Source organism: Hemicordylus capensis, chromosome 4 (genome assembly GCF_027244095.1).
Source record: "Hemicordylus capensis ecotype Gifberg chromosome 4, rHemCap1.1.pri, whole genome shotgun sequence".
Taxonomy (NCBI): domain Eukaryota; kingdom Metazoa; phylum Chordata; class Lepidosauria; order Squamata; family Cordylidae; genus Hemicordylus; species Hemicordylus capensis.
In genome coordinates, this window is record NC_069660.1 from 32,277,874 (window position 1) to 32,290,655 (window position 12,782).

General features: G+C 41.2%; 1 protein-coding gene across 12 annotated transcripts in view; it reads left to right on the forward strand.

Annotated features, from left to right (window-relative positions):
* Nucleotides 1-12,782, forward strand: part of SULF2 (sulfatase 2) — a 450,340-nt gene that overhangs the window by 365,951 nt on the left and 71,607 nt on the right. For all 12 annotated transcript variants that reach the window (XM_053248097.1, XM_053248106.1, XM_053248102.1 and 9 more), the window contains one exon: nt 5,117-5,267. In XM_053248097.1, coding sequence (XP_053104072.1) covers nt 5,117-5,267 — 151 coding nt within the window. The remainder of the gene's footprint in view (nt 1-5,116; nt 5,268-12,782) is intronic.

Sequence of the window (12,782 nt, forward strand, 5' to 3'; positions counted from 1 at the left end):
GATCATGCAGTCCCCTTGGACGCTATCTGCCGGGCAGCTACTTGGGCTTCACCCCACTCATTTATCTGTCATTATGTTTATTGATGCCAGGGCACAGAATGATGCTGTATTTGGCAGGAGTGTCCTGCAGTGCATTTTCAGTTGATGTACCTGTTTCTGAAATAAATACTGCTTCCGTTTCTTCCCTCCTCCTGGGTCCTAGCTTGTTATGCACCCATTTGTGTAAAAGACAGAGACCACATCAAAGAACTACAGGTTGCTTACCTGTAACTTTGGTTCTTCTAGTGGTCATCTGTACTTCTAGATGCCCTCCCCGTGGGGTCTCCTGAAGCCGGACTCTGTGACTGAGGGGATGAGGAATAGTGCAGCGACATATAGTAGCTGGGTTCCCACCCAAAGCAGGAGAATTGAGCTCGTTAGGTTCCAACGAGGTCTCTGCTCAGGCACATAGCCCATTTGTGTAAAAGTACAGATGTCCACTAGAAGAACCAAAGTTGCAAGTAAACAACCTGTAGAGACTCACTAAGGTTCAAACTAGATAACAGATAACTATGATCAAAAACTGTGATCCCACATCTTCTTCCCCTATCCCCTGATAACGTGAAACACACCAAAATGTCTTCTGTGACATCATCTCATTCAGAGTTTCTGCACTCCTAGTTATTTAATTGGCTGCTGCTTATGTGGATGGAAGAGCTTGGGTACAATGACATCATTTCGACATTTTGTTTCTCCACACATTATCAGGAGAGAGAGGAGGAAGAGATGTCAGGTTGCTGCTGTTGGTAGCAGCTGTTGGTAGGACATCCTTCCTACCATCAGGTTCTGCTCTCATTAGGAGCCACCTGCTCCAATCTTATCATGCCTCTAAAGGCAGTGTGATGCTGCTGTGAGAGTGTTGAACTAGAACTGGAGAGAGCCACATTCAAATCCTCTCTCAGCCATGGAGTAGACTCAGGGTGACCTTGGAACAGTCTCACACTCTCAGCTAACCTACTTCACACAAGTAGTGGCTGTTGTAAGGATAGAATGGTGAAAGGACCACATATGAGTTTAAAATGTTACTATAAAGTCTTTAAGTACAGTAGATATCAATGCAGGATAGGGCCTTCTCTTTAATCAGGGCTACTCAAGTGTGGCTGTCTAGCTGTTTTTGGACTACAACTCCCAGTATCCCCAGCCACAGTGGCCAGTAGTCCAGGATGATGGAAATTGTAGGTCAACATCTACAGGGGGGGCCAAAGTTGAGTAGCCCTGTCTTAGATGGTACAGAAATTAAGAAATTCATCTCATGCATGCTGGCCTTTAAACATCAGGCTAGGGTGGCCCTCTTCCAGAGAGCTTTTGGGGTGCTATGGCTTTTAAAAAATGATAATTAAATGATGCTTCTTGGGGGATTTTATTAGTTTGGGTAATTTTTATATGATGTGTGATTTTTTAATTGGTTTATTTTGTAAGCTGCCTTAGAGATTTTAAATCAAAAACAAGGTGTAAATAAAAAAAATACAGATTAGAAAAAAAACAATGCAGATTCAATAGTATTCACTGAAATATTTCAAGGGATAAGATTTCTTTGACTGGATGTACAAAAAGGTCTTTAAAATGCATCAAAGGTAAAGTGCTTTGCAGTAAGAGATTTTCAAACTGTGCCCAGAATTCACAAAATGATCACCTCCATATCTGGAACTTAGATTCACATTTTATTTTCTACATCAGTTTCACATAAACCACATATAAGCTTTCTTTGCTGCTTATTAGGCATTTATCCATGATGGTTGGATAGGTTTTATAGGGACTACTACTGTTGTATCTATAAGCATTTTATTGTCTCTCTTTTCCAAGGTCAAATACAATCAGAATTTGTAGAGCAGCAAGGATGTCACTTTCCCCCTCTCCTCTTCTGAATGAATTTTAAGCGGTTGTTTTTGCTCAGCTTCCAAAAATGCTATATTTTATGTATCTGGCCATAAGACATAAGACAGACAAATCTGTTAAGTATAAGAGGGTTACACTTGTATTAATCAAAGAAGATCATGGACTTTGTGTGGATTAAGCAGCAGGAGGTTTCAAATGAGCCAGGGATTCACAAAGCATACTGGAAAAGGAATTTGCCAAGCATTTTAGATGCATTCAGGGCATTACATAGCAACAGTTTCCATAACCATCAGCACTTTCAAAGCGGCAATGTCATTATCCAGCCACAATAACATTCTGAAATCAGAGAGGACATTAACAATGTAGAGAGAATAATAAGCAACCTTTCCTCCCTGAAGAAAGAATCCCCTCTTTCCCCATCTGAGGGCACTCTTAGAAATAGAACCTTCATATCAAAGATTTCCACTTAAAACACATTGCAATTCACTTTAATGTGCTCGTATTTCAGAAGCAAATAAAACTCATGTTAGGAGATTGGACAACCCAAGAGCAATTTGACAATAGAAGTTGTGTCTTCTTCCAGAGAGGCCATGCTTACCATCTCTGCCCAACATTGAACCTCAAATATATGCCAAATGTGCATGCATTTGGACAATAGTAATACCGAACAAGCTCAATTTTCCAGGCCCTGTAGAGAACACTTGGAACCACAGCCACTGCAAGACCCCACTGCTTGGTTTCTAAACAGAAGCTGGAGCCAAAAGTGTCGTAGAAAGAAGGCCTTGCTTTTTGATCAGGTAGGCAAAGGCATAAGGCAAGTTCCTGTTATTTATAGCAGGCCTGGCCAATTCAGAGGTTTCATATTAACTGCCAGTCTGTAACTGAATAAGGCCTGAGGACACACAGTCTCTGGCAACTCACTTGGATTAGGCCAGACTTCCAATTTTAAGCTGGGATGTTCTCGACACCCCGGGTGTATGAGAACACCCTTCAAGATTCTGCAGAGCCAGACTCCCAGGTAATCCTCTTCCTTGCTGCTGTTGAATAGGAAGGAAATTTTTCAGAAGTCTTGGGGATAGAAAGACATAGAACCTAAAAGTGCCTACCACAGAGGCAAATGGCAGTTGAACTTAAAAAGAGGCTAAGGGAGCAGAACACGGTTAAAATACCAGGCATGGCTGACTTTGACTAAAGTGATAATAAGCAGTTTAATACCCTTATTCCCTGCTAAATGCTCAAGTAAGGCTTAAATTCACCACAGCTGCTAAATCGTATAATAGGGCTGCAAGCTGGATAGTTATTGTTAAAGAGCCTACGTGAAGCACGGTAGCCTGTGCAGAAGAAAATTGGAACAGCTATGTCATTCTCGTGCTTCCCAGTTAGGATGTTAGACTCCTAATGGAAATCTCATCCGGCTGAAATATATCCTCACTTACTCGGAATGATACTTGCTATTTCAATAGGTTTTGGTCTGAGCAGAGCAATTTTCATGTTCCCAACTCTCAGATAAATCATGAAAGGGTAATATTTTGCCACTGGACAAGTAATGTTTCCCAGTTTACCAAAGAGAATTATCCTGCCATAGAAGGTTATTATTACCAGGGAGAATTTTCTGCCGCTGTCTTCATCTAGCATCCATCCTGGAAATAAATAACAAACCAGAGTGCTGAAGCTAATCTTCGTGTTCGGTTTCAGGACATTAACAACATTTGCAGTAACTTAGATGCAAAACCACAGCATTCGGACATTTTGGTGCTCATCTTGTAACCACAAAGACTCACCTGAAAATAGAATGAATGTAGGCTTCTTTTTAAAATTTACCTACTGAATTCTAAACCTTTTAGAATGATTACTGTTCATATTTTCATGATTACCTCTGTAACTACAAGGACTAGAAACTTATTCTGCACTGTTAAAATAAAGTGTTATCAAATTCTTATAGCAGCCCACCATCTATACAAAAATGTACTGGGAAATAAAGACTTCTTGCCCCACTTTGTTATGGTGAAGGTGAAATATTCTCTGTGCGTGTGTGTGTGTGTTTTAGATTCTGTGCCAAACATATGTATATTATGTAAGTGAGGGAACCTTTCATAGTTCTGACTTATGTGGTTTATTCAGTTTCTGCTAGTCACAGGAATGGGCAAGGAGCTGTGGAGGTGTAGAAGCCTAACCACTGGGAATCCTACGTGGCTGGGGTTTTTTTTGCTTTTAAGATTTCACCAAGCAATGATCATGAATTTTACTTTCTTGGAGCTAGGACCCTGGCACCATCAGCTCTCAGCTGCAATATCTCATAGTGATCACAGGGGGCGGAGTTAGGGTCATGGATGCTGGACTCCACCCCTCTGTGTTCTTCCAGTGTTAGTCTGCATTTTTGTTGCTCCAGAGATGGCTGGCTGTTTAGTCTCTCTCCCCTTTCAGCCTTAAACTCAGCTTTACTATCCTCCTTCTAGTTCTTCAAACTTAAAGAACTGTCTCCAGGCCTCTTGCTTGCCTGAATTCTCACCAAACTGGTTTTGCTCTGCTAATGGGAGTTGAATGGCCATTCTTCTCCTACTCCCTTATAGCTATGAGGCCCAGAAACTTGCTTTTAAAAGATGGACTTGGAGAGTATCAGGATGCTGAATTTCATGTCCAGCAACACTTGTTACTTTTAGTGCTTGCGCAAAATCTCAATACACAATACCCCAGGTGGACCCCATTATCCGCAGGGGTTCCATTCCTACAGATTTCCACAGATAATGGGGCATTAAGGCAATGGGAATGGGGTTTAGGTTCCTGGAGGCTGGAAAATTGCTAAAAATCAGCAAAAAAACCCAGTTCTTTAAAAAGGAAAATAAAGTGCCCTACTGTACACCATGGGTCCAGAAATGCCGCCCCCCCCATCCCCAGCCCTCTATTTTCTTGTGAAGATGGCAGGAAAATATATGTTTGTTTTTAAATGAGCCACAAAATTACTCCTTTTCCCAAAATGGTTTCCAGAAATGATTTTGGCAGTCATTTCTAGCCACTTTGATACCGCTGATATGTGGAATTTAGCTCTTTATTTTCCGTGTATGCCAAAGTCATGTGTCAATTACCTGGCCGCAGATATGCGGAACCACGGATGTTTGGTATGCAAATAGCGAGATCCGCTTGTATTGGTAAAATGGGATATTTCTGTACGTTTTGATAAAATGGAGTGGGATGCAAACCAAGTTTTGTTTTATTGACTATTGCGAATTATTTCTGTCTCTAGCACACCCAGTTATAACTATGCTCCAAACCCGGACAAGCACTGGATAATGAGGTATACTGGCCCCATGAAACCTATTCACATGGAGTTCACCAACATGCTGCAGCAGAAGCGTCTTCAGACGCTCATGTCCGTGGATGACTCAATGGAAGCGGTAAGACCCATTATCCCATTCTCCATTTCCCCCTATATGTGAGCTCTATATTCTTCTTCATCCAAGATGCAAACTAAGCCCTCCCAAGCTTAAACATCATCTCAAGACCACACAACTTTACTATTTGCTTTATTTAATTTTAATTTTGTTAATTTTAACATATTTCTAAACCTGCCCAAAACCCCTCATCTCTGGGCGGTTTACTACAAGCAAACAAACAAAAATTTAAAACATTAGTTAAAATAAATAACAGAAAACTTACAACAGTAGTTAAAACAAAATAAATAATACAGTAAAAGTTAAAACATTACAACAATTCAAATTTTAAAACAACATTTTTAAGCGATGTAAAAACTGTTAAAACAATATTTAATTAAAAGCCTGAGTGAATAGGTGCATCTTAAAAGACTTTTTAAAAGTTGTCAGAGATGGGAAGGCTCTTATTTCAGCAGGGAGTGAATTCAAAAGCTTTGAGGAGTAGAGAAGGCCCGTCTCCGAATAGCCACCAGATGAGACAGTGGCAACTACAGACAAACCTCTTTGATGATTTCAGTGGGTGGTGGGGCTCATAGCGAAGAAGGCGTTCTCTTAAATACCCAGGGCCTAAGCTATTTAGGGCTTTATAGTTTATAATCAGCACCTTGTATTTTGCCCAGAAACATAGCGGCAGCCAGTGTAGATTTTTCAGTATGGGAGTAATATGGTCACTCTGAGATGACCCAGAGACCAACCTAGCTGCCGCATTCTGAACCAGCTGTAGTTTCCATACTACATACAAGGGCAGCCCCACATAGAGCACATTGCAGTAATCCAGTCTGGAGGTTACCAGCATATGTACCACTGTTCTGAGCTCATTTATCTCAAGAAATGGAAGCAGCTGGCATATCTGCCGAAGCTGATAAAAGGCACTCCTGGCAACTGCCTCAACCTGGGACACCAGGGAGAGGTTTGTGTCCAGAAGCACTCCTAGATTGTGTACCTGTTCCTTCTGGGGAAGTGTGACTCCATCCAGAACAGGCAGATCAAACTCTATGAGATTGCATTAGTCCATGCAGAGCAGTAACATAATATCATGCAATCTTCAAAATGGTAAAGTATCCCTAGAGCCCATTGTAGTAAAATCAATGTATATAAAGCAAATTGTTAAAGAAAAATAGGTCTGTCTTCTGTGTGCAGTGCTATGGCACTTACTGACTACTGCACACTACTACTACTACTACAAATTTTTATATACTGCTTTTCAACAAAATTTTCCAAAATGGTTTACATAGAGAATTTTTTTTTTGAATGGATCCCTGACCCCAAAGGGTTCACGATCTAAAATGACACCAGCAACAGCAACTGGAGGGATGCTGTGCTGGGGTTGGATATGGCCAGTTGCTCTCCCTCTGCTCAATAAAGAAAATTGCCACTTGAAAAGGTGCCTCTTTGCTCAGTTAGCAGGGGAATTATCAGGGGAATTGCAGTGTGTTATCTGGATGAGTCCAATAGAAAATAAAAACTATGGTGGTATGTTAAGTAGCGATTATTCAATAAAACTTAAATAGTGGCTTACATGATGGGCAGTCAAGCTATTCAGGAGAGAGACTCATTGAGGCTACTGCAGAACTTCAACCATGTAGGGACAGCGCAGCTGTGGAATGCCTAAAAATGCTTCTGGGCAATAGCACAGCACACCTTCGTCGTTTCCAGTGGAAGGTGCACTGCGCTGCTGCCCAGAAGTGTGTTTTAGGCACTCCACAGCAGCCCTGTTGCTACACTATTGTGGGCTGCATTTGGTTGCTCAGCAGACCCAGAGGGTCCTTTCCATCGATGGGGGGCTGCCTGTCATATCAGCCAGTACATAGAACCTTGTATGACAAACCTTGTTGACCAAAGTGATAGAGATCAGCTGAGACGGAGCTGGGAGCTGCAGGCATGGAGCCTTCAAAGTACTTTCTCTCAAATGGTGTGCCAGGAATTTTCAGGCAATGACTTGCTTTTGAAAGCTTTGGTGCATGTGTGTCTAAATGTGTCTCAAGAACAGTAGTTGTGTACGGTGAAGAGAACCAAAACACTCCTTTTGCTAGAGAGTGGGGAGAGTTCTGAGTGGAAAACAATGGCACTATGGATTAGCAAGCATACATGGTAAATTTGGCAGACTTGTATGTCACCTGAGTGGTAAAGCACATGTTTCTCATGCCAAATGTGCCGTGTGCATTCAGTTGCCAAAACACACTGAGCATTTATTTTTAGGGTCTGTTCTTGATGCTATGTCTCTTCTTCATTTGTCAGTCCCTAAGAACATAAGAACAGCCCTGCTGGATCAAGCTCAAGGCTCATCTAGTCCAGCATTCTGTTTCACACAGTGGGCCACCAGATGCTGCTGGAAGCCTACAAGCAGGAGTTGAGGACATGCCCTCTCTCCTGCTGTTACACCCTGCAACTGGTATTGAGAGGCATCCTGCCTTTGAGGCTGGAGGTGGCCTATAGTCCTCAGACTAGTAGCCATTGATAGACCTCTCCTCCATGATGTTATCCAAACCCCTTTTAAAGCCATCCAAGTTTCTGGCTGTCACCACATCTTGTGGCAGAGAATTCTACAAGTTGATTATGCGTTGTGTGAAAACATACTTCCTTTTATTGGTCCTAAATTCCTTGGCAATCAATTTCATGGGATGACCCCTGGTTCTAGTGTTATGTGAGAGGGGGGAGAATTTCTCTCCACTTTCTCTACACCATGCATGATTTTATAGACCTCCATCATATCACCCTGCAGTCATCTTTTTTCTAAATTAAAAAGCCCCAGGTGATGTAGCCTTGCCTCATAAGAAATGTGCTCTAGGCCCCAGATCATCTTGGTTGCCCTCTTCTGCACCTTTTCCAGTTCTACATTGTCCTCCTTTAGATGTGGTGACCAGAATTGTACGCAGTATTCAAAGTGTGGCCGCACCATAGTTTTGTATAATGAGGGCATTATAATATTAGCAGTTTTATTTTCTTCCCCTTAATGATCCCTATCATGGAATTAGCCTTTTTCACAGCTGCCACACATTGAGTTGACATTTTCAACAAGCTGTCCACCATGACCCCAGGATCCCTCCCCTTGTCAGTCACTGACAGCTCAGTGGGCTTCGTTGGCAATTCTCTCCCTGCATGTATGCTGAATTTGATCGCACTATTATGCTGAAAGGCATCATTTCATACTGAGTAGGAGGAGGCAATGGTAAACCCTTCCTATATTCTACAAAAGACAACCACAGGACTCTGTGGTCGGTAGGAGTCAAAACTGACTCAACGGCACACTTTACTTTTACCTTTATGGTCATTGTTCCCTAAAGGGTCCATGATACTGACATCACACACCCTAAGTCCTGTGTGCCACTCAGGATTAAGTCCAAGGTCACCTTCTCTCTGGTTGGTTCCATGACCAACTGTTCTAGGGCACAGTTATTCAGCATATCTAGAAATTTGACTTCCTGGTCATTACCTGACTGAATTTACCCAGGCTAAGTGTGGGTAATTGAAGTCACCCATTATTACTGCCCTGCCTCTCCTTGATGCCTCCCTGATTTCCTTCTACAACTCCCAGTCACTGTCACTGTTTTGATCAGGAGGGCGATAGCACGTCCCCAGTAGCACATTTCCGTCCAGGCCTTATATTGTCACCCAAAGAGTTTCTGTGGAGGACTCTGCTCCTCCTGCCCTTTCCAATGTAAATGCATCCTGAAATGATTGCATTTGCAATTCTTTACTTACTTATCTATTTCCTTACTTAATTATTTATTTAATGATTTATATACCACCTATTATAGAAGTCTCAAGATGCTTTACAAAGTAAAATTTTAAAAACAAAATTAAAAATGTATAAAATTAAGATTAAAACAACTAATAAGTAAAATGGAACCCAAAGCCTGGTTGAAGAGATGTAAAATTCAACTCAAAGCTAGAAATGTGTCTTCAGTTGTTTCCTGAAGGCCATCAGGGATGGAGCAGCTCTAATCTCCACAGGGAGTGCATTCCACTGTCCCAGGGCAACTACAGAGAAGGTTCATCTTTGAGTCGCCACCAGGCAAACTAGCAGCATCCTCAGGCAAACCTCCTTTAATGATCCTAATTAGCGAGGAGTTCATAATGAAGAAGGCCTTCCCTTAAATCTTTGAACATATATATCCTGTCTTCCTCCAAGGAGCTCAGTGTGGTTTACTTGGTTCTGGCTCAAGGTCACTCAGCATGTTTCATGGCTAAGTGGGGATTTGAACTCAGGTCCTAGTCTGCCATTCTGACCACTACACCGGACTGGCTGTCAGGTTGCAGGTCTAGGAAGACCCGCTTCCAATTTGGTAAAAGGCAGTTTCATCTGCTCAGTTATCTTCTGTAACACACCACTGATTGGCAGTTAGCTTGAGCTCAAGTCTGTGATAATAGAACAAAGTAAAAGAACTTCACAGTGTTAGCTGTGCTTCTGTGCTGTGGTAACTTTAATCTTAGCTGGCACCTTCTGTGAAAATTGATGGGCTTGTTTTCAAGCCTGTAAAGCTGCCAGTCTTACATGGAGATGAAACAATTTATTTCTGCTTTTTTCCTAGCTTTTGGTTTGTGACTTAAATATAACACAGGCATCCAAAGAAGGCAAGGTTAAAATTATGCAACAGCCCCTGCATCAGCCTGCAAATGATTATGATGATTACTATTATGCTGATTGGTGGTTTGCTCTGGGAAGATAGAATCTCTCTGGAGTGCTACTGCATATACTTGGAGAGGTTAGCCACCAATGCTGCAACTTCTCTAAATGGATGGCTTGCTTTATTTTTAGCCCCAAGTCAGCTAACTGAAATTGAAGTTGTAATTATAAGTAGGCTCAATTAATTTTAAAATCCATTCAGCTAGTCAAACTTAACCTTATGCTTTGTCACAAGTGCATTCCAAAAATAGTTACTTTTTGACCTGCTTTTTAAAAGCCAAACAAGGAGGTATCTGGGTCAGCATAATATGTCTCAATTTGTACTCTTTATTTCCCAAAGTCAAATAGTCTCTCTTAAGAAAAGTAGCATGCGTTTTATCCAAGATGGGTTAGCCCAGGGTAATACAATTACTGACATAACTGATTACGTTCTTTGAAATTATGTTTTTAACTTGTTAGCTAGTTATGGAAAGTCATAATGCTTGAAACTGCATGAAATCTGTATTTCAACCATTTTTCATAGGACTTGGTTTCCAGACTCCTGACCATCTTTCTTGTTCTCCTTTGAACCAGTTCCAGGTTATCAATGTCTTTTCAAAAATGTGGAGCCCAGAATTGGACACAGTATTCCAAGTGGGGTCTTACCAGTCCGTAATAGAATGGAATGATTACTACTTGTAATAGAGGACACTATGCCTCTATTAATGCAGTCTTAAGATTGCATGAGCTTTTTGAGCAGCTGCACCACACTGCTAGCTCATGTTCAACCAATGGTCAATTAAGACACCTAGGTCCTTTTAACATGTAATGTTGCCAAGGCAGACCTTCCCCAATCCTGCACTTGGGCATTTGATTTTTTCTTACCCACATGCTCAGGCATTCTATAGTAAACTCCCACAATGACAGCACTTTTTGATTTCTCCTTCTGTTTTTCCCCTCCATTTTCGGCTGGTCTTCCTTGCTTAGATTCATGGATTTCTGTGCAGGTGAAACTTACCTCACTTTCTTTTGGGCCTATTCATTTTGAACAAGTTGTATCCTTCAAGTACTATATTCCAGTCGATGTCTGTGAAGAATACCTGCTCACAAAGAGCATGCCTGTGTGAATGTGGCTGGAAAAATCCCTTTGGAGAGGTGGAAGCAGATGGAAGAGTCATGAATGATGCTGAGGAACTGAAACCTAAACTGGAAACTCTTGAATTCCTGATAACACCAAAAAATGAATCCAGGACTCCTCAATGGAGTGAGGTTTCTGGGAGACTTGAAGAAGAGAAGCAACAAGACATTAAAACTAGCTTCCAAGCAAAAAAAGCCCAAAATACTGAAGATTGTCATTAGTTGTCAAAAAAATTGGCAACAATGAAGTCCTTTAAATGTACTGAATGTGGGCAAAGCTTTAAAGAGAAATCTGCCCTTGTGAGACACCTGAAGATCCACACAGGGGGGAGACCTTATAAGTGTAAGACATGTGCGGACATTCTTAGTAAGAAATCAAGTCTTGTTATACATCAGCAAATCCTCATCAGAGGAAAATCCTTTACATATAACAAATGTGGAAAAGCATTTTGTCAAAGGTCAAACCTTATCATCCACAATAAAATCCACATACAGAAGAAACCTAATAACAGCAAGAATAGTACTTGTGCCTCAAAGTACACCAAATTTATGAAAAAGTACAAAGAGAAACCCTACAAATGTCTGCAGTACAAAAATATGTTTGTGTTACACAAAATTTTTGTTAAACATCAGAAAACACATGTGGAAGAAATGCCATGCAATCCCCAAACAGGTTCTTGTGTAGAGAACAAAGGCTGAGCACAGGAGCAAGCTGTGGATTGTACTGGGCTTCTGCTTGAGGAATTGAGAAAGATGAGAGAGAACATTGACATGCTTCTCCTTAACCAGCAGAGTCAACTCCAGGTTCTACAAGGAATTCAGAAGCAGCTTGGTGTCCTTCTACCTGGCAATCATCTCCTTAATTCAAATGTGTATAGCTTGGGCCTTCTGCTAAGCCAGCAGGCTGCAACAATGGGTTTGTCATTCTTTTCCTCTCCTCCTCAGTCTGAGTAACCTTCTTCCAGAGAGTGCATATCTTTTTTCCTCTCGGATTTGATCCAAATCATCCTTACTAGAAACAGTTCTGATTTATCAACCTTAATTAATTTGCTCCATGAGCTGCTCCTATAACGTCCTGATGGGGACTCTACTTCTCTTCATTTGTAAAAACATTGTCATGTATCTTTCTTGGGCAAATATGACTTTAAATGTATGCCTACAAATGAAATACCTCATTTAAAATGGGAGGTGTAGCTAGCTAACTCAAGCTCTAGTGTTTAGTTACCTCTCTCACTTGAAAGCTATATCTGCAACATATAGTGGTAATGTGAGTCTGACTCAAGACTGCATAAACCTGTAACTTAAAACTTGCAGGATCAACTTCTTTACATAATTATGATCTGTCAGGCTAAGTTCCTTAAATTTAAAAGCTTTCTGTACCATTGTATAGCAGACTACTTTTCCATTATCTATATTAGACTGATAAATGACCAAATTAGCACAGACAATGGAAAGGAGCAAGCAGGAAGGCAGCAACATTCAGGATGATTCCAGGAATATCATGACACCACAGTGGGATAGTATAAAATAGGAAATAGCTGTGTTCAGGTGATAACCTGGTATCTTAGGTGTGTTCCATCCATGTTGCTTCACACCTTGCAGTATGTGGGGTTAGAGTACATGATATCAGTGAGTATTCAGGGCAGGCCCCTGTTAGAAATATCTGTAGCCACAAAAGTACAGAATCCAGTCTACAGCGTAGCATGCTACAACCTGTGTCTTCTAGAACTTAAAAT